At 45.2% G+C, this 27789-nt stretch overlaps 2 protein-coding genes across 13 annotated transcripts in view; both read left to right on the top strand.

The window, feature by feature from the left end:
- Nucleotides 1–1309: 1309 nt before the first annotated feature.
- LOC101936541 (zinc finger protein ZFP2-like) lies at nt 1310–26944 on the top strand. Of its 2 annotated transcripts, XM_042860934.2 has the most exons (8): nt 1310–1435; nt 7655–7747; nt 8901–15503; nt 17526–17909; nt 22415–22541; nt 23057–23170; nt 24587–24697; nt 25091–26944. In XM_042860934.2, the coding sequence occupies exons 4-8, from the start codon at nt 17658–17660 to the stop codon at nt 26533–26535; spliced, it is 2049 nt and encodes a 682-aa protein (XP_042716868.2). In that variant the 5' UTR covers nt 1310–1435; nt 7655–7747; nt 8901–15503; nt 17526–17657; the 3' UTR covers nt 26536–26944. The 2 variants fall into 2 exon arrangements, with proteins under 2 accessions (XP_042716868.2, XP_023965482.3); XM_024109714.3 differs by lacking the exons at nt 1310–1435; nt 7655–7747; nt 8901–15503 and having other exon boundaries at nt 16976–17909.
- Nucleotides 15670–27789, top strand: part of LOC101931677 (zinc finger protein 398-like) — a 77729-nt gene continuing 65609 nt past the window's right edge. For 5 of the 11 annotated variants that reach the window (XM_065586451.1, XM_065586456.1, XM_065586455.1 and 2 more), the window contains exon 1: nt 15670–15785. The gene's annotated coding sequence lies outside the window, so the exon portion shown is untranslated. The remainder of the gene's footprint in view (nt 15786–27789) is intronic. The other 6 variants (XM_065586450.1, XM_065586447.1, XM_065586460.1 and 3 more) reach the window with 2 other exon arrangements.

Genomic DNA, 27789 nt, shown 5'->3' with positions numbered 1-27789 from the left:
CATGCCTTAAGTTTCGGTTCAATTCAGTATCTTGTACATCAGTTTTGGGTGGCGTTTAGGACCAGATATTACAAACCATCATCTGAGTAGTGCTTACTCATGGAATAGCTTCCTAGTGTAAAAGTGAATATTCATATGACTACAGATTTGTAGAACTGGATCCATAGGTTGTACAATTGATAACATTTGTGAAACACTTAGATACCCCTTTGAATGAAAGGCAATACATAAAGGCAGAGTGTTCGCTCCTAATATTACCAAATGGATACAAGCCACGTGGGAACAATAATACTGATCAGGCAAGTATTGATACAACTTTACATGCAGTTTGTGTCTTTTAATATTAAAATTAATTGGGCCGGGAGCTACAAGCTAGATGTGAAATTGGCAGTCTTGGATGTATTTGCACTAGCTTTTCATTGATTATTATTTTTTTTTTAATTTTCTAAATGTTATGTTTATAACTGTAGGAGCAAAGAAATGTCATCAGAGATTGTTTAATCTGTGTGGAGGTTGTGGGCATTACACAAGATTCAAGGCCAAAAGAAGCACTTCCTATCTGGGAAATGGAAGAGGAAGTGGATTTAAGAAACTGCAGCTATAATACTGCACTCAACTCTGCTCACCTCAAATCAGAAAGATCTAGATGAGTTGTAAGGAAATGAAAAAAGGAGCAACAAAATAGATTAAAGGGTTGGAGGGTTTGATTTGTAAGGAAAGATTTAAAAATTTTTTTTTTTAAATATGTATTGGTGAAAGAGCGATACAACAGTCTGCCAGTATTTGGAAGGTATAAATGCTAAAGAGGGAGAGGAATTATTCAGTGTGGTACAAGACAGTATAGAAGTAAGGAATTGTAAATGAGCAAAGGAAAATTTAAGTTGATTATCAGGAAAAAGAAATCCTGGCAGTGAGATCTATTAAACTGTGGAGTTGCCTCATAGCTTGAATAATTTAAAATACATTGGACAAAGAAAGCACTGAAGAGTGTGCTGAAGAGAACAAGTGCACTGAGTTTCAGAGATTGGCCAAGATGACTTTAATAGTCTTTACTTCTACCTTTTGATTCTATTGCTTGGGAAGTCATGATTTCAGTGAAGAGCTAAGGAATACCACCTTGAAACGATTATACTGACTTTGAGAGAGACATAGACATAGCAGTATAAATATCTAATTCCTCTTTGTAAAGGAGATATACAGTAGCATGAGTGCCATCAGAAACCTCCAGCAAATGTCTGCTCATTTAATATTCTCAGAAAGGCCCTTGTCAGGATGTAATCATAGGTACTAAGTTTGCAATATTTTTTATTTCAGGTCCCAGGGACATTTGATAATGTTGCAGCTCCTGAAGGGAAGAATTTAGAAGAGTGGCAAAAAGAGCTTTACAAAAAAGTGATAAAGGACAATTATGAATCTTTAATCTCACTGGGTAAAGGTCAGTTTTCACTCATTCTCTGGAAGTTGTGAAATATGTACAGTTCTTGGGCTGGCTCCAGTCTGGTTTCTCAAATCCTTTGATTGCTGGTGGATCAGTTCTTAGATGTTCCAAAACCTTTGTGACAGAAGATCAAGTCCATACGTCCTTTTCTATAAAAGGAGATTGACAGACACAGTCATGTTTCTAAGACCTCTATATCCACCGTTTTCCTTCTGTGAATAATGTTTATGCACTATTTAGTTGTGTATGTTGAACAACACATGCACAGATGCTATTTTCCATGTGTGATGTGGATGAAACATTCCTTCAGGAAAGGATATTTCAAGAATAAAGTAGTAAAGTAATTTGTGATTATATCCCTTCTAATTTATATGCCAACTCTAAAACAAGAAAAAATGACAATGGGAAAGATTAGGTGTGTGTTCTCTTCCTCATGAAGGGGATCTGGACTTTCAGCTGATTTATAAACTGCCAAGTGGTTTAGTACATGTGGTGTGATTGGGATTCTCCCTGAATTTCCTGAAGGGAGCAAAACTCAAACATTCTGCCTGTCTGCAGGATCTTTATTAAAGTAATCTGCAAATCCTTTCTGATCTTTTTTAGGATTATTTAAATTTTAGCATGTATTTTTTTTTTTTTAAATTCTAAGATTATTTTTAACCCGCCCCCCCCCCCCCCCCCCCCCTTAAACTTTGCCTTTTGGGCACATACTTCCATCCTCAGCATTTTTTGCTTAATTTTAGGTGGAAGAATTACATCACAAACCCCATGGACCTTTTAATCATGAAGTTGTAGTGTGAGCTGCTCCTAGTCTGATTCCCTCCTTCCCCACCTCACCTCCTCTCCCCTCCCAGTACCTGGTCTGTATACAGTTTTTGTACTGACTTAAGTGCTGTGGTGGTGGGGGGTTATCGAAGTAGTTAAATTAGTACAACCCCATGTGTGGTGCTGTTTCAGAAAATTAGGAACACCTGCAGGGGAAAAAAAACCAATAGCCACCTGTGAAAATGTTGGTTTAAGTGACTTGCTCAGCATCACATGGGAGCTCTGCGGCAGAGGCAGAGATAGAATCCAGTTCTCCAGGGCACTATTCAGTGGCATTAACCATGAGGCCACCCTTTCTCTTCCTGCAATTCCCTGCCTCATTTGCTGCACACCTTCCAACTTCTGCAACAAATGAAGCAGGAGTCCTACAGACTAGACAACAACCTCTTTCACAACACAATCCATATCTATTGTCAAAGCACAATCCGTCTTTTACAAGGAATTGGGCAGGAGTTGTTTGAAAACATAGTCTTTAATTATGTGATGATATACTATCATAATGCATAAGCACAAGGGGGCTGAATTAAGGTTATAGGTGTCCTTCATTCATGCTTGATTTTGTAACCTTAATGTTCTTTTAATGTAGTTTTTTGGATGAAATTTCTTAAGTATTCCTTTTTTTAATTTATCCTGAGGAACCATATTGTCCTTCCCACATGGGTCATCAGCAGAATTAGGATCTTTAGATCCATACAGACCTCTACCACTTGAGGTAATAGACAGGTTTCAGAGTAGCAGCCGTGTTAGTCTGTATCCGCAAAAAGAAGAACAGGAGTACTTGTGGCACCTTAGAGACTAACAAATTTATTAGAGCATTAGCTTTAGTGGACTACAGCCCACTTCTTCGGATGCATATAGAATGGAACATATATTGAGGAGATATATATACACACATACAGAGAGCATAAACAGGTGGGAGTTGTCTTACCAACTCTGAGAGGCCAATTAATTAAGAGGAAAAAAAACTTTTGAAGTGATAATCAAGCTAGCCCAGTACAGACAGTTTGATAAGAAGTGTGAGAATACTTACAAGGGGAGATAGATTCAATGTTTGTAATGGCTCAGCCATTCCCAGTCCTTATTCAAACCGGAGTTGATTGTGTCTAGTTTGCATATCAATTCCAGCTCAGCAGTCTCTCGTTGGAGTCTGTTTTTGAAGTTTTTCTGTTGTAATATAGCCACCCGCAGGTCTGTCATTGAATGACCAGACAGGTTAAAGTGTTCTCCCACTGGTTTTTGAGTATTTTGATTCCTGATGTCAGATTTTGTGTCCATTAATTCTTTTGCGTAGAGACTGTCCGGTTTGGCCAATGTACATGGCAGAGGGGCATTGCTGGCACATGATGGCATATATCACATTGGTAGATGTGCAGGTGAACGAGCCCCTGATGGTATGGCTGATGTGATTAGGTCCTATGATGATGTCACTTGAATAGATATGTGGACAGAGTTGGCATCGGGGTTTGTTACAAGGATAGGTTCCTGGGTTAGTGGTTTTGTTCAGTGATGTGTGGTTGCTGGTGAGCATTTGCTTTAGGTTGGGGGGTTGTCTGTAAGCGAGGACAGGTCTGTCTCCCAAGATCTATTCACTGGGCCCCTTTCAGGAGTCGGATTTGGCTTAAAGCAACAGAGGTTCCTGTGGCACCTTTAAGACTAACAGATGTATTGGAGCATAAGCTTTCGTGGGTGAATGCCCACTTCGTCCGATGCATGTAATGGAAATCTCCAGAGGCAGGTATAAATATGCAGGCAAGAATCAGTCTGGAGATAACGAGGTTAGTTCAATCAGGGAGGGTAAGGTCCTCTGCTAGCAGTTGAGGTGTGAACACCAAGGGAGGAGAAACTGCTTTTGTAGTTGGCTAGCCATTCACAGTCTTCGTTTAATCCTGATCTGATGGTGTCAAATTTGCAAATGAACTGAAGCTCAGCAGTTTCTCTTTGAAGTCTGGTCCTGAAGTTTTTTTGCTGTAAGATAGCTACCTTTACATCCGCTATTGTGTGGCCAGGGAGGTTGAAGTGTTCTCCTACAGGTTTTTGTATATTGCCATTCTTAATATCTGACTTGTGTCCATTTATCCTTTTACGTAGGGACTGTCCAGTTTGGCCAATGTACATAGCAGAGGGGCATTGCTGGCACATGATGGTGTATATAACATTGGTGGACGTGCAGGTGAATGTACCGGTGATGTTGTAGCTGTGATGTTAGGTCCTGTGATGGTGTCGCTGGTGTAGATATGTGGGCAGAGTTGGCATGGATTGGTTCCTGAGTAAGAGTTGTTATGGTGCGGTGTGTGGTTGCTGGTGAGAATATGCTTAAGGTTGGCGGGTTGTCTGTGGGCGAAGACTGGTCTGCCTCCCAAGGTCTGTGAAAGTGAGGGATCATTGTCCAGGATGGGTTGTAGATCACTGATGCGTTGGAGAGGTTTAAGCTGAGGACTGTAGGTGATGGCCAGTGGAGTTCTGTTGGTTTCTTTCTTGGGCTTGTCTTGTAGCAGGAAGCTTCTGGGTATGCGTCTGGCTCTGTTGATTTGTTTCCTTATTTCCTTGTGCGGGTATTGTAGTTTTGAGAATGCTTGGTGAAGATCTTGTAGGTGTCGGTCTCTGTCCGAGGGGTTGGAGCAAATGAGGTTATACCTCAGTGCTTGGCTGTAGATGATGGATCGTGTGGTGTGTCCGGGGTGGAAGCTGGAGGCATGAAGGTAGGCATAGCGGTCGGTGGGTTTTCGGTACAGGGTGGTGTTAACGTGACCATCGCTTATTTGTACTGTGGTGTCTAGGAAGTGGACCTCCCGTGTAGATTGGTCCAGGCTGAGGTTGATGGTGGGGTGGAAGCTGTTGAAATCGTGGTGGAATTCTTCCAGAGTCTCCATCCCACGGGTCCAGATGATGAAGATATCATCAATATAGCATAGGTAGAGAAGGGGTGTGAGTGGACGCAAGCTGAGGAAGCGTTGTTCCAGGTCAGCCATAAAAATGTTGGCATATTGTGGGGCCATGCGGGTGCCCATGGCGGTGCCACTGGTCTGGAGGTATATATTGTCACCAAATTTGAAATAATTGTGCATGAGGATAAAGTCACAGAGCTCAGCAACAAGCTGTGCTGTGTCATCATCAGGGATACTGTTCCTGACAGCTTGTATTCCATCGGTGTGTGGGATGTTTGTGTAGAGAGCTTCCACATCCATGGTAGCTAGGATGGTGTTTTCTGGGAGATCACCAATGCATTGTAGTTTTTTCTCAGGAAATCAGTGGTGTCACGGAGATAGCTGGGAGTGCTGGTGGGTCTGAGTAGAGAGTCCACATATCCGAACAATCCTTCAGTGAGAGTGCCAATTCCAGAGATGATGGGGCGTCCAGGATTTCCAGGTTTGTGGGTCTTGGGTAGTAGAATAACCCCGGTTGGGGCTCTAAGGGTGTGTTGATTTGTTCCTGTGTTAGTGTAGGGAGTGTCCTGAATAGATGGTGCAGTTTCTTAGTATATTCCTTAGTGGGATCTGAGGAAAGTGGTCTGTAGAATTTGGTATTGGAGAGTTGTCTGGCAGCCTCCTTCTGGTAGTCAGACCTGTTCATGATGACAACAGCACCTCCTTTATCAGCCTCTTTGATTATAATGTCAGGGTTGTTTCTGCGGCTGTGGATGGCATTGCGTTCTGCACGACTGAGGTTATGAGGCAAGCGATGTCGTTTTTCCACAATTTCTGCCTGTGCATGTTGGCGGAAGCATTCTATGTATAGGTCCAGACTGTCATTTTGACCCTCAGGAGGAGTCCATGTGGAGTAGTTCTTCTTGTGTTGTTGGTGGGAGGGTATCTGTGTACCAGTGCACTGTTCAGTGTTATCTTGAAAGTATTCTTTGAGTCAGAGGCGGTGAAAGTAGGCTTCCAGATCACCGCAGAACTGTATCATGTTCGTGGGGGTGGTAGGGCAAAATGAGAGTCCCCGAGATAGGACAGACTTTTCTGCTGGGTTCAGTGTGTAGCTGGATAAATTGACGATATTGCTGGGTGAGTTAGGGGTACCACTGTTGTGGCCCCATGTGGCAGGTAGGATTTTAGACAGCTTACGGTCCTTTTTCCTTTGTAGAGCGGTGAAGTGTGTAATGTAGATCTCTTGTCTTAATTTAGTAAAATCCATTTGTGTGGAGGGTTGGTTATTTATGAAAGTCTCCAGGTTGGAGCGCTCTTTTTTGATGTTTTCCTGTTTGCTGTATAGGATGCTGATCAGGTGGTTCCTCAGTTTTTGATAGTGTATGGCATAATCTCTCACTGTGGTCTGTGCAGTATGTAAATTAAATTAAATTAATGGAGATATCCTATCTCCTAGAACTGGAAGGGACCTTGAAAGGTCATCGAGTCCAGCTCCCTGCCTTCACTAGCAGGACCAAGTACCGATTTTGCCCCAGATCCTTAAGTGGCCCCCTCAAGGATTGAACTCACAACCCTGGGTTTAGCAGGCCAATGCTCAAACCACTGAGCTATCCCTCCCATGTAGATAGCAATGGATTTTTCACCGTCAGTCCATTTGGTATGATGTCCATCCGTTTGCATTGGGACATCAGTGGGTTTCAGAGATATTTGCTAGACTGCAAAGGAATATTAAATGGACTGAATGACATGTTCTTTGGAGAGTGTTTTCTAGTGACTATAGAGCCTTCCACCCCTGTGCTCCCAGCCTCCCGTCTGCTCTTATCCCCTGGCAGACTCCTGCCCCTTCTCCTAACATCCAGTGTCTTCTGCCCCAGCTCTGCATCTCTTTTCTCCTCACCTCTCTGCCTTTGAATCAGGCAGCTTCATTCTTCTCCACGCTACCTAGGTGTCTGCACCAGGAGCATTGAAAGCATAGGAGAGAGAGTCTCCCTGCTCTTGGTTTTAGTGTCTGGTGTTAGTGTCCCCCAGCAGGTAGGAAGAGCAATTGCAGGGAAAGTCCTGCTCAGCCCATGCATCCCTGGGATAGAGCATGCTCAGTTGCTGTGTAGGGATGGTGCAGTGCAATCTGTCAGTACATAGGAGTTGTGTGGGGATGGAGAAGAAAATGCTATTTGCAGCTGCAAGGTGTGCAAATAGCAGTGATGTCAGCAAGGGGCAGAGTTTAAATTCCAGTCCCTTGGGTTTTCATGGCGAGGTCAAAGCCACTGTTTTTAAACAGACATTCATGAAAACAGGGATTTTGACAAAAATAAATAAGTAGACCAAAAGTCTCATAAGCTGAAAAGGTGAACAGACTTAAAAATGGTCACCTTTAACACTGTTACCTCTGCTCAGTTTACCTACTGTCACAGCAATGTAAGCATCTTAGTTTTAGATAATGTGACATTCTTTGAAGTTTAAAAAATAACCAGTGAATATTAAGATATTATGGGAATTTTTTTTGTTCTTTGTCCAAACTATTCAGTCTCCAAACATGATATGCAGTCTAGAGAAGAGCTACGTGTCAAGGCTCAGCGGGGCTTGGAGGAAAGAGAAATGTCTATGAATCCTCGCATAGGTGAGTAATGGATTAAGACATCTCAGAAGATGTAAATGACTTAAAGCTGGCAAGAGAAACCATCATGATGAACTCTTAAAGTTCTGTCTTTTCTCATGTATTGCTATTTTATAACAAGATCTTCTCATAAGTTCATTATAGATATGGGAACCAGTGAACTTTCTGGTCTAAGGCAGTTTCTCTCCTTTCATCCCTCCAATTTCTGAGTGTTTGGATGAAATGTTGTGTTATTACTAGTATTTTTTTAATATTAAAAATCATACTGATATAAATTTACATAACCTTTTTTTAAATAAATGGTATGATATATGCCCTACCTGGCAGAACATGTGGTCTAAGATGAAACATCTCTTTTGGTACTTATATGGCCACCATTACTAACATGGAAAAATAATTTAGGAAGGGTGATGGTGGTGAAGAATTATTAGTAAGGAGCATGAGGTAGGGAGAATTCCATGAGATGTTTTAACAAAAGGTTTGAAGGAGGCAAGAGAGGATGCTTGGCAAAGAGGGATGATGTCCCAAATGTAGGAGCAATGCTAAGAGTCGGAGAAGGGAGCAGTAAGGTGAGAGAACAGGGGAAATATAGAGGGAGTAGGGGGAAATGAAAGCAGAGATGTTGGAGACAGGATGATACGTGCGTTGAAGGAAAGGACATATTTCTATTTAATGCAGTAAAAAAGAGGGAGCAAGTGAAGGGGGCAGGGAGTTAAGTGATTCAGTTTGAGTGACAGGGAGAAAGATGACACTAGCAGCAGCTTATTGTATGGAGTAGAGTGGAAGGGGTTAGAATCAAGGCAGCCACAGAGAAGGTTACAAAAATCAAGAAGTGAGATGGCAAAGGGATGGACAAGGGCTTTGGCAGTAGCAATAGAGAGGCACAGGTGGATTTTGAGGGTATTAAAGTTGCAGAATCTTCATTACTGGTGATATTCATGGCTTCTAATAGGGATGGTTTACGAAGTCAAATCTATCTGGTTAAAATGCATGGAGATAGATTAGATGACATAATGTGGAGTTCTTTCAATCTAAATTATTTAAACTTCTGGAATTGGCAGCTTATGAGAGGCATTTCATATGCAAAAGTTTGAGTGACATACATTATTTACTGGTCCGATAAGTTATCACTTTTCTGTTTTTTGTTTCCCTCAAGGAGCAATATGACCTACAAGCATTGTGTGCATTATGGATCAGGAATGTTTTATTCTTAGGAGATTTCCTTTTCCCAAGCAGATGAAATGAATGATTGGATTCTTTTTATTCCAGTGGATGATGGGATTGAGATCAAAACTGAAGTGCAGGATAATGAGGAAGCTCCAGAAAATATGAAACTGCATGGATCGTTTTCAGGAAGATCAGAAGACCTGGTTTTCCAAACTCCTGACAAGGGAATAACTTGCGAGAGTCATTGGAGCACAGCAACAGAGCCGTTGAATCTTTCTGGAAGCAGAATGGGTAACTCGACTCTTGGGAAAGGAGATTCCAATACATTCAAAGATATCCTTTTCTACCAGGAGACACCCACAGGAGAGAGACTATACCTATGTACAGAATGTAAGAAAACCTTTAAATTGAAGATAGGTCTTTTAAAACACAAGCGAATTCATGCAAAAAAGAGTCCTGTATCATCATACATATGTACAGACTGTGGAAAAAGCTTCGGTCGCCATGCAGATCTTATTAGACACCAGAGAACTCACACGGGAGAGAGACCCTATAAATGTACAGAATGCGAGAAAAGCTTTACTGAGAAACCAAGACTTACTAATCACTTACGGACTCACAACATCTGCCTGTAATCACTGTGGCAAAAGCTTTATGGGAACTCATTTTCTACTCAGTCACCAACAAATCCATCTGAGAATATGGACCATACACATGTACCAACTATGGGAAAAGCTTTTGTGTAAGAAGACATTGTATAACACTGAATTGGATCTGTCATTGTAGCTCATCGGTTTAAACCTTGAGAAGCAACTGAATTTATTAGCTATCAAAATGATTCATGCAAGGGGGGAGAACGGACATATAAAAGTGTATTGACTATACCAAAATTTTTATTCAAAAAAGCATATTCTAAAACACCAACTAACCTATACTAGAGAGAGACTGTATCATTGCAGAAAACATGGGAGAAGTTTGACATGAGGAACCTTTGATCACATCACCAGAGAATTTACGGAACAGAGCAAGATCATTCACAGAATTTTAGATAGAAATTAGAGCTTCAAAGAGCCTTAGATCAGTTTAAGAGATTGGGCTTCTTGATGTTAAAAACAGGAAATAAATGGTAAAGTCCATTAAGCGCAGTCAAATGACAGTGAGTGAAAGCACCAACGCATGTTAGTAATCCAAAGACAAAATGTAGTTCAAACTTCCACAGTTTAGAGTAATTTACAGCACATGAGATGCAGGCTTCATTTTTGAGCTCCTGGAAGAGAAAACAGACATGGGTAATGGTCTCCTTTCTGTCGCTTCTGTGCAACATGAATGACGAGAGGCAAAATTTATGTGGGATTATTCTTCTCTCTAAACCAAAAGCAGCACTGGCTCCAAATTCAGAGGAAGCGTCAGCAGATGGAGATAGGGGAAAAAAAACAGTGGAGTCATCTGCTTAAAAACATAATCAAACATAGGTCAGAAAATCTTACCAAACCCGTGCATCTTGTTAAATGCCTTGCTTAAAGGTGGCCTGCAAACAATTAAAAAACACCTGATTTTGTGCCCCCACCCCTTTTTTTTTTAAACCTTATGATGTGGACTTTCTTGTCTTGGGTGTGTGTGGGGGGGCAGGGAAGGGGGTGTTAAAATAAATCCTCCAAATTCTACAGGGAGTTGACTTTAACATTGCCCAATTGTGCCTACATATGAGCAGTTAGGGAGAACTAAAGAGGGGGAAAAGAGTAAAATGTGGTATTGTATGATCAGCTGTACAGTGAAGAGTGCTACATTGTAGTATACATAATAACATTTGTTTTCAATGAATGATGCCTGGTAACTAGGGTAGCGAGGTGCCCGGTTTTCGACTAGAAAATCCAGTCAAAAAGGGGATCTGACGGCGTCCAGTCCAATCTACTGACCGTACAACAAGTCCCATCACTGAGGGCGGGGAGGCGCCTGGTCACTAATCTGTGCCAGCTCCTAGTCAGCTGGGGCCGCCTCCTACCTGCACTGGGCGGCTGCAGCTCCCAGCCCTGGCTGTGCAGGCGTGTCCCTCCTGACCAGGGCAGAGGGGCAGAAAGGGGAAAAGCAGCAAGTGACTGGGGAGGGGGGAAGAGAAGCGAATGGGGGTGGGGCCTTGGGGGAAGAGGTGGGGCAGGGCTCGGGGGGCTAGGGCAGGGTGGTTCCAGCTGGAGTGTCTGATTTTTAAATACAAAGTTGGCAACCCTACTGGTAACTGAACTAATGGGGAGGTTCGCCAAGATTTTTATTATTCTAATTGCCCTAACTTAGTCTTATTTTTCCTCTATTAAATGTTTGTATTATTACCTGGCAGGTAAGCAGTTAAAATAATTAATTTTGCAAGATGCACCTTGAATAGAGCAAAAAGTGGTCCACGGACTGCTTGGTGGTGGGTATGCAGAGAGCTGTCTGGTCTCATGTTGCTGACTTCTCCTTACAACTGCTAAATCACCTGAGAGACAACTAAACCTACATTAAATACTTTCCAATTATTACTTTCCCATGGAAGCAGTTGCTGTAGAATGATATGCGCTCCTAAATAGGGATTCTCTGCAATCACGAATGAGTGGGCATTTGATCCCCTAAATGATCTCTCCATTAAAATGTGATTCAAACCATGAACTGGTTCAAGAACCCCCTGAAATAGAGGCCTCAATCTGGCACTCTAGTTACACTCCTGCAATTAGTGGCTTAGGTGCAACTGAGAGCAGAATCTGGTCAAACAACTCTGTGTAGAATGTTTTCCCCTCTTGCGCAACAAGTACAACAGAAGTCGTTCGCACCCTTGGGAAGGATCCATGTGGTAGCAATAGCTCAGTTACAGAGGTCTTCCTGAGCAAATATTGGTGATAGGTAGAAGATAAATGCAGAACATCCAACAACACCAGTAAACAATAGCTACTGAGGATGCAAAACTTTATCAACTTGTGGCGCATGAGCCTCATGCTCCACAAGTGCTCTGCAGAACAATAGTAGGACCTAGCGTTTACATATAGGCTTGGCAGAATTTGATATTTTTAAATATAATTTTAGCAGATAATATGAGTGTATTTTAAGCATTTGAATTTTTTTTATTGATTTACACTTTCACTGTTGTGCAAAATCATGGGTTTTAAGCTTTTTTTGTTTCAGTTTGAATTTTCACAGTTATAGGAAATTGTGGGGGATCAGACAATTATTTCAAGATGGTAGACATTGAGATGCAAAAAGTTAAAGCTTTATAAACCATTAAAACACAAATTTCCAACATCATGTGTCAAAATATCCTTAAATCAACAAATCCGACCTGTTTTAATTATTCATTCTCTAGTCCATTTGTAACGAGCCTTATTCAGAAGTCTAAATCACTGGATTTGACCTTAATAAGTTCTCAATCGGCATTTTTCTTACTTTGCTTATCTGTAAACAGCAGTTATTATTGATGGAAATATTTGTTGTTGATTTGTGCTACCTGTGGTGAAATTGACATTTTCTGACATTTACTGATAAAAATCTAATCCTTCCAAGCCTAGTCATATAGCACTTTATATGTTCAAATGCTGTACAAATGGTAATCAAATAAAATGTTAAGCAGAAAACATTGAACACTGAAGAGGCTTGACAATAAAATTAGATTCTCCCCCAGAATACAGTGAAAGCTGTTTGGCAAGAGGGGTGAGCGCCTATAGAATGCAATGGGAATTAATAGCTAGAGGAGGCATGAGTTTTGGAGGGGTATAGAAATGGGGCATTCTGTATTTTTTTTTTTTTGACCAACAGCTCAAAATCTTGAAGGGAGACCAAGAACAAGACTCCTTTTTTGTTGACATGGATTGTTTTTCCTTAGTTGGAAATGAGACCAGTAAAAGAACCAGGAACCAGTCTTTGTATCTGTCACTTCGTGAAAATTGCACTTGCAGGTAGGCAGAAGCACATTGATAGGGTGTGCAAATGACACAATATGGGCTTTCCGCCATCTGGGACTGAGCACATTTGCAAAAAAGAGGACTACTCGCCTTCCTAAGAGCCTTCTGCTAAGTGTTTCACTGAATTAACATTATTATATCCTGCTAAAAAACACTGCTTTGATAGTGAAGTGCAGTATCTTTATGTGTGATAAAGAAAGTGCAAAGACTTTATTGAACCAAGAATAAAGTGAAAAAGAAAATATAGAGCTTCAGCAGGCCATTTGGAACTAACGAAGATAAGTTTTATGTTTTGTTTCCAAAGATATAGGGCCTGTTTCCCATTCCCTTGAAATCAATGGGAATCTTGCCATTGGCTTAAATGGGAGCAAGATTGGACCCATAGTGGATAAGTGAATAGTTTGTATGTGAATTTAACCTCCCCCCCCCCCCCCAAAAAAAAGCAATGAATGTTATACTGTGTAAAATGAACAGGTATTTTTCATGCAAGGTTAGTTGTCTTTACTACTACTGTTATTTCTGAAGTATCTTTTCTGACTTCAGTTAACATCTTATTTAAATGTTTGTTCCTTGAATCTCTGCTAAAAGCAACCCTATTCTCACAACACAGATCCTGAAAACATACTTTAGATTTATGCCCACCACTAATAAAATATGGAACATTATTGCTAGTGTGATGACTACTTGAACAGGACTTTTCCAATCCCTTCTTTACCCAAGGAGAGGACTGTTGCAAAGCCATTTACTGTGTCTCTAAACAGAATTAATATACATACAATCCATAAACATGAAGATGTCTTTATGTAGATACTTGTATTTTTGATGCTGCTTTTTGTGGTATCCTGTTGTTATGTTGCAACAATCTCATATGTACCATATTTGAAGCTAGTTTGCTATTAAGATTCAATAAAGATTTTTTTTTTAAGTGATTGCTGTCAAATGACGAGTTACAGCATGAGCAAAACATCCGAGAGCACAGCACAATAAGCAATTGTTCTAGTCCAAGGGGATGTTTTAGAACAGTGGTCCCCAACCTTTTCCGTGGGGCGGGCGCCGGACAACTAGCCGCTGAGGACCGTGGCCGCCGGACAAGCAGCTGCCAAAATGCCGCCGTGAAGTGGCAACGTCAAGAGGTGTCGCTACCGAAATGCCACTGTGAAGCAGTGTCAAGAGGGGTCGCCCCCAAATCGGTGGCATTTCGGCGGTAGCGCTTCCTGACATTGCTGCTTCTCGGCGGCATTTCGGTGGGCTGCTTGTCCGGCGGCCAGTAGGTGGGCGCACATGGATGCCCCAGCGGGCGCGGTGGCGCCCACGGGCACCGTGTTGGGGACCCCTGTTTAAAATAAATGATAGTAGATCTGAACTCTGTCAAAGAAGTGCAGGAAAGATGCCAAATCTAGTAAATCTTTATCCAGCATTTGTTAGCCGATTGCCGCTGAAGTGTGTAAATGGGGAGGGGAGAGAAGTGACATTACAGGCACACAGTAAACATTATTTACTATTTGTATTACTGTCATGCCTAGGAGCTCTAGTCATAGACCAAGACCCCATTGTGCAATGGCCATATTATGCCTTTACCTGTATAGGGGGTCACAAAATTCTGTGAATTTCCTCAAGGGCCCTGGTTACCCTGAAAATGTAAAATAAGCCTTGGGCCATAGCATATTATTTTGCCAGGAAGTGTAGTGAAGCGGACAGTAGAATAAAACCTATATAGCCTTCAGAGTCTTTACGTCTGCTGAGTAGCTAGGTTAAGGTCTGGCAATGCCATGTAAGGTTTTTCTGCCCTTCATATTTGAATGGGTTTGAATTGTCTTGCTGACATAAATAAACTTTCCTTGTCACACTGATCTGTCCAGTTTGTGATTACAGTACAGTCTGCGAGTTCATCATTAATATTGTCCATAGGTGATGTTTATTTTTAAAAAAATCCATAAGGTGCCTAATATGTTGTGTGTGCTAAATAATAAACAACAATACTGACTCCACAGGTTCTAAACTTGTAGCAGCATTTTCAGGAAGAGAATCCGATGTACAATAACAAATAAGCTCATGGTCCCTCCCTGCCTCCCTCTAAGGGGGAATGAAAAGCAGATAACAACTCTACCTCTATTTGTTGTTCCTCTGTTGGGCGAGTAAAACAATGAGCAGTAGATACCTTGTCCTGCTAAATTGGGGTTGGGCTGGTGCCATCTTCACATTTAAACATTGTAAGGGAGAATGCGAGCTGCAGACACATAGCTGAGGTTCCCGCCCCTGGATTCGGTTCAGCCATGTTTGGCTGGTGATGGGACTGGCTAAATGCCCAAACAAATTTGTTAGTCTCTAAGGTGCCACAAGGACTCATTGTTTTTGCTGATACAGACTAACACGGCTACCCTCTGAAAGCTGGCTAGATCGAAACTCCACTGCAAACGGATCCTGACTCTTGCCGTAGCTGGAGCCCCGGCCACACGGGGCACAGCTGCTGATCCCTGTGGTACCCCTTTGTTTGCTTCCCCCATGCAATCTTTGTACATGTCCACATGTCTACAAGCGGTCTATAGTTGTGCATCCACAGCCTCTTTTCTCTGCAGGCGTTCACAAACAGCCATCACGGTTGGACACTGTGGGACAGCTGCTGGAGGGCTGTGAGGGTGTCTACACTCACACTTCATTGACCAGAGCCGGTAAGTTGAACATGGCTCCACTTTCTTCCGGTCCCTGCCTGGTGTTATTGTGGCCTCATACTGGGGCACTTACAGCAGCGCGAGCCAGTGTAGACGCAGGCACGTGGTGTCACGAAGGCCTCCCTGAGGGCGTTGGTTCGGTCCGGCAGCCGGGCGAACCCGGGGAACGAGCCCGAGACACGGGACTCTGCCCAGCCCGGAGCGGGAGCGGAGCTCGGCCGGGCCGGGCCCGCTGGAGAAGCCCCGCCCGGGGGGGCCATGGCCGAGCGGGCCGCTGCCCAGGTAAGGACCGGGCGGGGGCGGGGCTGGAGCCGGGGCGGGGCCGTTTGCAGCTGAGCAAGGACCGGGACTTTGCTGGTCCTCAGCCGCAGGGACCGGCCCACCCGGCCAGCAGCGACCGTGCCCGGCTTGGGCTGCGCATGGAGAAATCTGCAGTGTGTAACCCCGCCCCAGGGTTGTAGGGTGCGCGGGACGCAGCGGTGCGGGCGGCTTCCACTGCTGGAGGGAATCAATAATCGCTGACTAGCGTGGAGCCCGGCTGCCGGGCACAGCTGGCAGTGCCGTGGGCCTGGCATGTCTCCCTCTCTCCTCTGGAACAGGATCTGCCCTGCGGCGCTGGAACGGTTTGTATAGTGGGGATGCTGAGAGCCATTGAACTAAACGGTGTCACCCCCGTATAGAACGGAAACCACTTGAAGGCAGGGGGTGCGGCAGCACCCCTAGTTCCAGCACCTGTGGATCTCTGTGTAGACTTTGTCCCTTAGCTGTAACCTTCCCAAAGACTTACCAGAAATATCTTTCTTCTGCTCCTTTAAAGCTGCAGACGGACAGCATGGGGAAGAGCCGGTGTGCAGTCTAGTCACTGCCAATGGTGGAAAAGTAGATTTGGATTTTACATTTCAGCTTTGCCATTGGATCCTCGCTGGGTTACTATAAACCATGCGTGACCTGGGTCTTCCGCTGACCAATTTTTTTTTTTTTTTGAAGTGTTCTCAAATCAGGGTCAGTACTTCCAGAGAGCACTGATTAATTGTGTGCCAAAGAATTAACAACATTCTTTGGAAGAGAGCTCTGGATTCTTTTGGGTTCTGTCTCCCATTCTAAACCTTAAAACAACAATATTACCTAAATAGTTAGACAAATACAACGCTTATTTTCACTGAGGTTGCATTGGGTATGTGGGACTCTTAGGCCTTGGCTACACTTACCCACTAGTTCGGCGGCTGGCAATCGAACTTCTGGGTTCGACTTATCGCGTCTAGTCTGGACGCGATAAGTCGAACCCGGAAGTGCTCGCCGTCGACTGCGGTACTCCAGCTCGGCGAGAGGAGTACCGCGGAGGCGACGGGGGAGCCTGCCTGCCGAGTGTGGACCAAGGTAAGTTCGAACTAAGGTACTTCGAACTTCAGCTACGTTATTCACGTAGCTGAAGTTGCGTACCTTAGTTCGAATTGGGGTAGTGTAGACCTGGCCTTAGGCAGAAAACAGTGAGTGAAGACATGTTGTTGTACTTGATACAGATGTTCCAGAGAAGGGGCTATTGACTTTCAAACCTGCTTAACCTATTGCAAAATAAAACATACTCACTAGTGCAGACAAAATAGTGATGTCTGAAAGGTCTGCTTTAGAAAATGGGGCCGCATTTGTCAGCCAGAGGAGGGTCCAGATGTATCTGAAACTTCTTATGCGACTGACATGGGCCCTTTCTAGAACCCAGACAACATCAGAATTTATTTGAATGGGTTGGAATGGTATTACAGATGGAGTTGAGGTTTTCATGCTTGTCAAATCCCAGGCTGATACAGTTTAGTCAGCAATTATATACTGTTAAAACTTATCCCAATAACAAAAATGTCAACAGACCAGGTCTCCTCAAGAGAGTGACTCCTGTAGAATAAAGATCCAGCCCCAGAAAGCACCAAGTACCCTTGCAGCATGTATGTTGTTTGTCTGTCTAGCAGACAGTCTGCCAAATCAGTGGGTGACGCCAACTCCATGTTTATATTCTGCCCTTTCAAACAGGCTCCTGAATGGGACGTGGCATCACAGCATCTAACTCATTTACAGCTTCCTACTGTGCCCGAAAGAATTTCTGTGAGAGGCTCAGATCAAGCTGCAGAGAGATCCTTGACTGTAGTGGCTGCAGTTCACACCATGGAGGGGAAGGTTGATTCATTTCCCTCCCGACTGGTGAATCTGGAGGGGAGAACAGGGTCGGCTGAGAAGAAATTAGTCAACGGTGAGAAAATAGTTGGGGAGTTTGGTAATCAGCTGGCCGCACTGGGAACTCTGATCCAGGAGTACGGGCTGCTCCAGAGGAGGCTGGAGAACATGGAGAACCTGCTGAAGAACAGGAACTTCTGGATCCTGAGACTCCCCCCAGGCGCGAAGGGAGAAGTCCCCAAGGTAACGATATCCCAGCTGGTGCTGAGGGGCAGAAGCAAATCTTGGTGTCATATAGTCATAGAAATGGGAAAGTTCTTCGAGTGATGGTCCCTATTGTATTCCATCATGCACTCGGAACTGGAGAATTTGAAAGTAGTGTCCACTGGTCCACACATGTGCCCTGGCTCACCACGCACCTCTGTCCGGGCGGATAAAGGGCGGAGGAGACCGACCGTCTCTCCAGTTCCTTGTCACCGCTGCATGGTCTGGGTCAGAACCTCCACTGTCTGTACTTTTGGCTTATAAAACAAGAATTAGATGTAGCTTTTAAATAGTTTTTACTGTTTTTAGTTTATAGTTTAGTGTTTTACAGATCTCTTAGTGTTTAGATTTAGTCTCTTTGGGGGAAATCCTGCTTCCCCCTCCTCTCCCCCCGGTACCCTGTTTGGGTGCCAGACTATGCCTTGGACTCTGGGCTTCAAACTCTGTGCTTCCCTGCCCAAGATCCTTCTTGGACAGTGACGACCACTCGTGCTGCCTGGACTGCCTTGGGGAAGCCCAGATCACGGTGAGGTGTAGTATCTGCTGATTGTTCCCCAGCCATGCCCAAGATGGACAGGAACTTTGTCTCTGCAAATACCTCATGGAGAAGACCATGAGGCCCCAGTCAGACCCAGGCTGGGGAACCCGCACCATCATCCTTAGAATGTTCGTGCACCACAGCCATGCAAGACATCCTTCCTAATAGTAGACAAGACTCTACTAGAAGATGCTACCTAGCTAAATGGAAGCGCTTTTCTTCTTGGGCATGCCAAAGGAGCATTCTCCCAGAAACTACAGATATTCCTCTCATCTTGGACTATATCCCCTCTCTGAAGACATCAGACCTGTCCATCTGGTCCTTGTGAGACCACTTGTTGGCAATCAGCACATACCATCCACCTTCTCAGGCCTACTCAGTCTTCGCACATCTACTGACCACTAGATTCTGGAAAGGCCTAATCAGAACCTTCCCGCCTATTCAGAAGCAAGCTCCCCAATTGGACCTGAACATTGTTCTCTCAGTATTCACAAGCCCCCTCCCCCTCTTTGAAGCTTTAGCTTCCTGTTCCATGTCTCCTTTCCATGAATGTCACTTTCCTAATAGCCATCTCCTCAGCTAGAAGGGTTGGCGAGCTTGGAGCGATGATGGCAGTTCCTTCTTGCACTGTATTCCATAAAGATAAGGTTTCTTTGCGTCTACACCCCAACTATACATACAATATGATTGGGGCTAATTTAGCTACAACTAATCAGGAAAGAGATCTTGGAGTCATCATGGATAGTTCTCTGAAGATGTCCCCGCAGTGTGCAGCGGCAGTCAAAAAAGCAAACAGGATGTTAGGAATCATTAAAAAGGGATAGAGAATAAGATGGAGAGTATCTTATTGCCCTTATATAAATTCGTGGTACTCCCACATCTTGAAAACGGCGTACAGATGTGGTCTCCTCATTTCAAAAAAGATATACTGGCATTAGAAAAGGTTCAGAGAAGGGCAACTAAAATGATTAGGGGTTTGGAAGGGGTCCCATATGAGGAGAGATTAAAGAGGCTAGGACTTTTCAGCTTGGAAAAGAGGAGACTAAAGGGGGATATGATAGAGGTATATAAAGTCATGAGTGATGTGGAGAAAATGAATAAGGAAAAGTTATTTACTTGTTCCCATAATATAAGAACTAGGGGCCACCAAATGAAATTAATGGGCAGCAGGTTTAAAACAAATAAAAGGAATTTCTTCTTCACACAGTGTACAGTCAACTTGTGGAACTTCTTGCCTGAGGAGGTTGTGAAGGCTAGGACTATAACAGGGTTTAAAAGAGAACTGGATACATTAATGGAGATTAAGTCCATTAATGGCTATTAGCCAGGATGGGTAAGGAATGGTGTCTCCAGTGTGACAGATTTCTGTTACCAATCTGCCTGGGGCATCAGGTGATCGGGCTGAGGCTGCAGGATCTTTAGGGGAGGAGATGAAGGAGCACACCTAGTGACTAAATTTTAAAGCTTTATTAATAAAATAACAGCGGTGAGTGCGGGGTGCTCCCCATGTCACTCAGAGGAAGGAAAAAAGCGTTAGTGCCCGTGCCCTAACCCACTTTCATACTCTCTCACACACAATCCAGGGCTGGCCAAGCCCAGGTATAACGTAAGAAGAAGAGGGGGAAGGGTGGACGAGAGTTCTGTCCTGTGCACAGGTCGTCCAGGGTCCGCTGTTGGTCTCCGATTTGCTTCAGCTCTTAGGAGGGTTTTAAGTCCTGGGGTCTTTTGTGGGCGTTTTGTTCAGGGACCTTTGTCCCCCATGCTCTTTGTACCAGTCCAAACTGGCTTTCTGTGGCCTCTGTTGTACTTAAAGTACTGCACAGGATCTTTTCAGGGGGAATAAGGCAAAACGCCACATTTATTAGTAATACATGTATTCATTAACACTGTATTATATGCATATAATATATTACACTTACACTCACACACACACACAAACCCATTCCGTCTTGTTGTTACCAATTAGTTGCTCCCCTTAACTTCACTGGCCAGGTGAGTTAGATGGGGGGAGGGGGTGGAGCCGGGCTTCTGCCGATCCGGATCCATGCTCCCATGTTGACAAGACGAGACCCGGGGTCCTCTGCAAGACACCTCACTTTTATAGCAGCTTTCCTCTTATGCAAATCTATACCAGATTCAAACTTTGTGTTTGTGTCCATTGGTCCTTTGTGCTGCTTTCTTTTGAGTGTTGTCCCAATGCTGCAAAGAGGGTGTTTCCAAAAGAAGGTGCTCGCTTTTAACCCCCGAGGCCGTCGGTATGTCTGCTTGTCTTTAATGAGCCCACTTGACACGTTTTATTGTCCTTGGGTCTGGCTCCCAGCCCCTCTCCAACAGTTGAGGCTGTCTGGAGGTGCTGCCTTTCATGCCTTGCTCATCCACACCTCATTCATTCAACGGGGCAATTGATTAAGAGTGGGGGGGGGAGAGCTCTTGTTCTACTGCTAGCAAAAAGAAATTTTTCTTCTATCTTATTCTATCCTTAGGGGCTATAATATTATACCAAGGGCAATGCAAAGTTTCTAAATGAGGCTTTGATACAAAGTTCCATGAAAACAGAGGTCACACGTGGGTAGACCCACCACAAGGTTATATGAAGAGGCACAATGTAAAGTCATATGAAAATTATCAGAAATTTATCTACACCTCCTTAGCTTTCCCAAAAACACACCGGCTTCAGGGACGCGAAACTTGTTTTCCCCCTTGCTCGTCTTCGCTGTCTCACTAGCTTTTTTGCCATCCCCTGCAGTCTTGTTCAGTTTACTGCTCTGTTCTCACGGCTGTTCGGGGTTGGAATCCAGGCCCCCATCTTTCTTGGGGCAGCCGAGAGTCGGTTGTGTGCCGTGGCCTTGGGCTGGAGTCCGTGTCTTATCTTCAGACGTAGCTGGAGGGTCGAGTTAACCCGTTCTCTTCTCCCTCCCTCCCTCTTCGGCCTCTTGCAACCTGCAAAGGAACCTTTCACTCCACACTCGCACCTTTGACCCTTCCCAAAATGCTTTGCAATGCCTGCACCAGCGTTAGCAACATACAATGCTGATCTGCCTCCCCAGGGGACCCCTGAGGGAGGGGGCCATTGGGGTTGTGACACTAGCCTCTGTTTGTCAGAGGGTGGAGATGGATGGCAGGAGAGAGATCACTTGATCGTTACCTGTTAGGTTCACTCCCTCTGGGGCACCTGGCATTGGCCACTGTCGGTAGACAGGATACTGGGCTGGATGGACCTTTGGTCTGACCCAGTATGGCCGTTCTTATTATGTTCTTATGAGAGATGGTCGGTTGGCCTTGCCCTTTATCCCCTCGGACGGAGGCACAAGTTGAGTCAGGGCAGACCAGTGGATACTATCCTTAAATTCTCTGGCTCTGGGTGCATGGTGCACATGGGTAACCCGCAGTGGAAAGCAGATAGGGACCGCACATCTTGAAGACTCTCTAGTTACAGGTCAGTAACTCCCATTTCCTTTATTAGTTCATATTGTCAATCCCTTTGCCAACGTAAAGAGTCTTCTTAAGTACCTATGAGAGGTAGATCCTTTAATGAACAACTACCTCAAAATAGGACTTGAGGGATAACTAGATTTCCTTCTGGGTGTGCAATAGTGCCCTGGATTTGAAATTCATAAGAAAATATTATGTGCTAGTGATAAGTGAAATTTAAAAAAAATCTCTCTCCTGTGAAAGGATACTTGACGCGCACTCCACACACTTGCTCAATGAGGAGGCTAAATTGAGTATGGTGGTTTTGGCATTTCTGATTGGGACATTTGTTAAAAAGATACAGGGCAGAAACCAGAGATTTTTTTCATTGGCTACTAACGTGACACCAGAAAATAAAAATTATTTTCAGGCATTACCAACCTCTACCGCTACCTTTGATATAAAGTCACGGGATGCAGGTGTCCGGAAACAACTGCAGCTGACGGTGCTGAATGTGTCACATTTGTGATTTCAGGTCCCAGTGACATTTGATGAGATCTCAGTCTATTTCAATGAGCAGGAATGGGGGAATTTAGATGAATGGCAGAAGGAACTTTACAAGAATGTGATGAAGAGCAACTATGAGACTTTGCTCTCACTGGGTAATGATGTATTTTCATTCATTTATCAGAAGTTCCACGATCAGAGCTTTTTACATTTCCCGTGGTTTTGGGTAGATCAGCATTCACTTAGAACTTTTGTGACTGATCCACTTTACACAGCCCCCATTTAAAGAGACTAACAATACCCAAGGATGGGTTTAATACTTTAGTGTCCAGTATCAAAGTACTAGCTATATTTTTCTTGTGTGTATTTAACTGATACACGCAGAGATTGGACAGAAAAATCTATCTCTACCTGCTCAGAACCAGACGAGATTAAATAAACAGCTCCCCGTATATGTGGCTATTTCTGAATCAGCTGCAGGGTCCAAAACTGATCTTCTACCGCATGTTTTATGTTTTTTTTACTATTTTGTCTACACTCAAATTGCCAGTCATCTCTGGTGATGGAAGGGGATTGGTTTAACGTAATTCTCAGTCCTTTGACATTGTAGCAAGTACTCAGTGGCTATTAATGAAGCATAATGATCCCTGGTGTCTGTTTCCATGATCAGATTATGCAATTTCCAAACCTGACATTCTGTCCAGGATTGAACAAGGGGAAGAGCCATGTGTCAGGGATCAAGGGGACCCAGAGGAAAGGGAAGTGTCTACAGACACCAAGACAGGTGAGTGGTGACCGATTATGTAGGGCTGTGAAGGAATGATATTGTTTATGTATGGCACAGGGATATCCATGTCCTAGAACAGAGGTGGGCAAACTACGGCCAATGGGCCACATCTGGCCCGTGGGACCCTCCTGCTTGGCCCCTGAGCTCCTGGCCCGGGAGGCTAGCCCCCCCTTGCTGTTCCTCCTCCCCCGCAGCCTCAGCTCGCTCTGTCGCCGGTACAATGCTCTGGGCAGCAGGACTGTGAGCTCCTGGGGCAGCGCAGCTGCAGAGCCCGGCCTGACCCGGTGCTCTGTGCTGAGCAGTGGCGTGGCTGGCTCTGCCAGCCACCGGTGCTCCAGGCAGCGCAGTAAGGGGGCAGGGAGCGGGGGGGTTGGATAGAGGGCAGGGGAGTTCAGGAGGGGGTGGTCAGGGGGCAGGTGTGTGGATAGGGTTCGGGGTGCTCGGAGGGCGGGGAACGGGGGGGGGTTGAATGGGGGCGGGGTCCCAGGGGGCAGTCAGGAAGGAGGGGGGGTTGGATGGGGCAGTGGGGGGCAGTCAGGGGCAGGGGTTCCGGGGGCAGTCAGGGAGAAGGGGTGCTTGGATGGGGCAGGGGTCCGGGGGGGGCAGTCAGGAATGAGGGGTGTTGGAAGTCTGGGGGTGATCGGGGACAGAGAGCGGGGGGGGTGGATGGGGCAGGGGTTCTGGGGGGGCTGTCGGGGCGAGAAACGGGGGGGGTCAGATGGGGGTGGGGGCTGAGCCACGCCTGGCACAGCCTCCCCTAACTGGCCCTCCTTACAATTTCAGAAACCCGATGTGGCCCTCAGGCAAAAAAGTTTGCCCGCCCCTGTCCTAGAATCTCATCAACACAATGTGGAATTCAATGTTTTTGGTTTTGGTTTTTTTCAAAGGGAAAGTTAAAATGGGAAGTGTTGGGGGCCTGTTAATTGTGGCTGTCATCTGGGAGCTCAGCAGTGCGGCGCTGGGGAGCCTGTAATGGTCTGTCTGCAGAGGGATAAAATTCCCACAGCAGGGCCAGGGCTGGCCCAATTCAATTGACTCGGGCTTGCAGGGCTCAGGCTCTGGGGCTAAAAATCACTGTGTAGAGTTCAGGCTGCAGCCCCAGCCTGAGCTCTAGGACCCTCCGTCCTCACAGGGTCCCAGACCGCAGGCTCCAGCCTGAGCCGGAGAATCTCTACAGGCTCCAGCCTGAGCCGCAGAGCCCGAGCCCCTCTCAGCTGACCCAGGCCAGCCGCAGGTTTTTTATCCGCATATCGATGTACCTTAAATGACTGCAGGCGTGTTCGTATGTGTTCAGAAGACCTGTCTGTTTTGGCAAAGAATTGGCCGAGGTTTGAAATTGGGTCTCAACTCTTTTTAAAAAAATGTTCTGTGAACACTAGAAAAATACACTGAGATTCTCTTTCCTCTGAACAGAATCTTCCATTTCCATACACATTTCACCCCGAACCAAGCAAGAGGAAGAGCCACCTATTGGATATCAGCCAGCTTCAGAACCACAAGAGAGCCGTCCAGATCACAGCGCCGGTGAGTAACTCAAACAACTTGGATGCAGTGAATGAGTAAAATGTTGGAAATGCCAACAACACTCTGATGAGCTCTTAAAGGTTCTGCCTTTTTCTCATGTTCTGTTTTGTAACCAGAACTTGACATTCCGTCATCTCCGACCTCAGTCCTGGCTTCCTACCACGCCTGGCTGACTATGGGCAGTGTAGCTCTCTCATCATCTGATTTATTCTCTCCTCTCCCCCTCCCCCTTTTCAGGTGAAGAGGCTTTCTTTAAAAATCAAGCATTTTATTTAAATCCCTGTCTGGATTCTATAGGTGGCAGGGACTTTCGTACTTTGTGCTTTGTCCAGTGCAGAGAACAGCCTCTAGATGCTAATGTATGCAAATAATAATAATCCTTTATTCTATCAGGTGAAGGGGCTTTGGTCAGATCTGAGGATCGGCATCATGGTGAAGGTCCTGTGAGCCTGGAGCTGACCAAGAAGTTATCGGGTAGATCTGCAGAGAAGTTTTTCCGGAGTCCCAATGTAGGAATGCCCTCCGAGAGGCAGGGCAGCTCAAATATACAACTGGAGAACCCTGCAGAGATCAGACCTGGGAAATCTACTCCGTGTGAGGCAGGTTCTGGTAAACTCCAGCCAAAACCACAGCCCTGCGCAAGAGAGAAATCAAAGAGTTTCGCTTGCAAGACTGTTGATAAATCTCATCGGAAACGTCACACTGTAGAGAAAGTATATCCTTGCACTGAATGTGACAAAAGCTTTCCTGATCAAGCACGACTGACTAGTCACTACAGAATCCGCTCGAGAGAGAGGCCGTATCAGTGCCCTGTGTGTGGGAAACGATTCAGCTACCAGTCTATTCTCATCAAGCATCACAGAATCCACACGGGGGAGCAGCTGTATAAATGTACGGAATGCGAGAAAAGCTTCAATGAGAAATCCAAGCTGACCAACCACTACACAGTCCACACTGGAGAGAGACCCTATGCTTGTAAAGAGTGTGGGGAAAGTTTCCAGCTGAAGTTGAGTCTTATAAATCACCAGATAAGTCATGGCAAAGAGAAGCCTTATCAGTGCGCCTTGTGTGACAAGAGCTACATCCAAAAGAAACACCTCCTACGTCACCAGCGAGGCCACACAGGAGAGAGACCCTTCCATTGTACTGTGTGTGGGAAGAACTTTCGGCAGAAGTTTGTCCTGCTATCCCATCAGCGACTCCACACAGGAGAGAGACCCTATGCCTGTACCGTGTGTGAGAAGAGCTTCATCACCAAATCCAAATTGACCAGTCACTACCGTATCCACACAGGAGAGAAGCCCTACAAGTGCACTGAGTGCAGGAAGAGCTTCAGAGTGAGGGAGACTTACCGGCAACACCAGCATAGTCACGCGCAAGAGCAACCCTACAAGTGTAGTGACTGCGAGAAGAGCTTCAGCTGCCAGTCAGGCCTTATCAGACATCAGACGGTCCATACAGGAGAGAAGCCTTATAAGTGTGTGGAATGTGGAAAGAGCTTCAGCCGCCAATCAAATCTTATTAGACATCAGACGGTCCATACAGGAGAGAAGCCTTATAAATGTGTGGAATGTGGAAAGAGCTTCAGCTGCCAGTCAAATCTTATTAGACATCAGAAGGGCCACACTGGAGAGAAGCCTTATAAATGTGTGGAATGCAACAAGAGCTACATTCGGAAGGAGTGTCTGCTAAACCACCAGCTCATCCACACAGGAGAGCAGCCCTACACCTGCACTGAATGTGGTGAACACTTCAGGCTAAAGGTGACTTTGGTAAAGCACCAAAAGAATCATGCGAAAGAGGACTCTGGTCAGCGCAGACTGTCCTTTAAAACTTGAAGGGTCACTGAGGTTGGTACAGGACAGCAGGTGACTTACACAGCAGGAGGCTGTTTAAATGCACTGCTGGTGACAGACACTTAATTTGAAAGGACTATCCTCGTCCAAAATGCCAACTTCCCCATGTGGCAAAGGGAATGTCTAAATGTAGATGGGGAACACCCGAGAAAGGCTCAACATCCGCTACAGTCGTCAGATTCATTTAGTTTCTGAGCCTTGGCACCTTTCAGGATGTGGCCCAGAAAAACCCAAACTCCGAACGATGCTGAGGCCAAGAAACTTTATTGGTAAACAGTCCCTTAAAGACCTCCAAAAAGGTTCTCTTCATGGCAGAATCCTCTGCAGGCTCCTTGGGGCCTTTTACAGCAATTAAAGACCAAACTTCTTGATATGAAAATGAGGGGGGAAATATTTTGCGTGTGTGTGTGTGTATATATATATATGTAACCCTCCTGCCCATCTAAGTTGGCAGCAACAAGGGCCGGGTTCTGTATCTAGGAGTTCCGTTTCAATAACGCAATGCAAAACCGGCTCGAGCCCCCACCCAGTGACCTGGGACAATTACATACCACCTCCTGGGCGCCTCTAAGAGGCAATACTTCCCCTCTCGCAAGCACGGAGTCTGAGTCTAGCAGAAAATGTTTAATAACATGAGGTAAACGACATCAGCATTAAATTGGAAAAACACCACAAACCGGATTCCTAACACAAACCATGAGCAAAAGACCCACCCCAGCAAATTGGGCCGTGTCCTTTCCCTTTGAGTGATTTTTGGGTTGCTGGATTCAAGAACCAGAGTCCCCAAAGTCCAACAACCCCCAAAGTCTCTGTCCCTGGTCAGTGCAGCCCCAGAGTGAAAGGGGGGCATGCAGGGTGTTAAGGGGCACCTTAGGTGATCCAAGGCTGGCTGGCTGTCTCTCCATGGGGTTCCACTGCAGCCTTCACCACGAGCCAGTCCACTTCCTGCCGTCCTACGAACTGCTCTGCTCTACAAGCTGCTCCTCCAGCCATCCCCGCAAACTGCTCCGCCAGCCACTTAGCAATTCCCCCACTAGTTAACACAGCACTCAGTGATCTGATCTCAGCTCTTAGCTCTTAATGATTTCAGCTTGTAGTAGGGGAGCCCCAGTGCTGGGTGCACCATTGGCCCAAAGTGAATTCAGCTCAGCAGCCTGTAACTAGACTCCTAATAGAATCAAAGTTAGCTCTGATATTCAACAGTGGAGAGAGAAGGTGGTGCAATTGGTGTTTCAG

This window comes from Chrysemys picta, chromosome 2 (assembly GCF_011386835.1).
Source record: "Chrysemys picta bellii isolate R12L10 chromosome 2, ASM1138683v2, whole genome shotgun sequence".
In the NCBI taxonomy this organism is placed as follows: domain Eukaryota; kingdom Metazoa; phylum Chordata; order Testudines; family Emydidae; genus Chrysemys; species Chrysemys picta.
The sequence above is the reverse complement of the archived record's forward strand: the minus strand, read 5'-3'. Positions and strand labels throughout refer to the sequence as shown.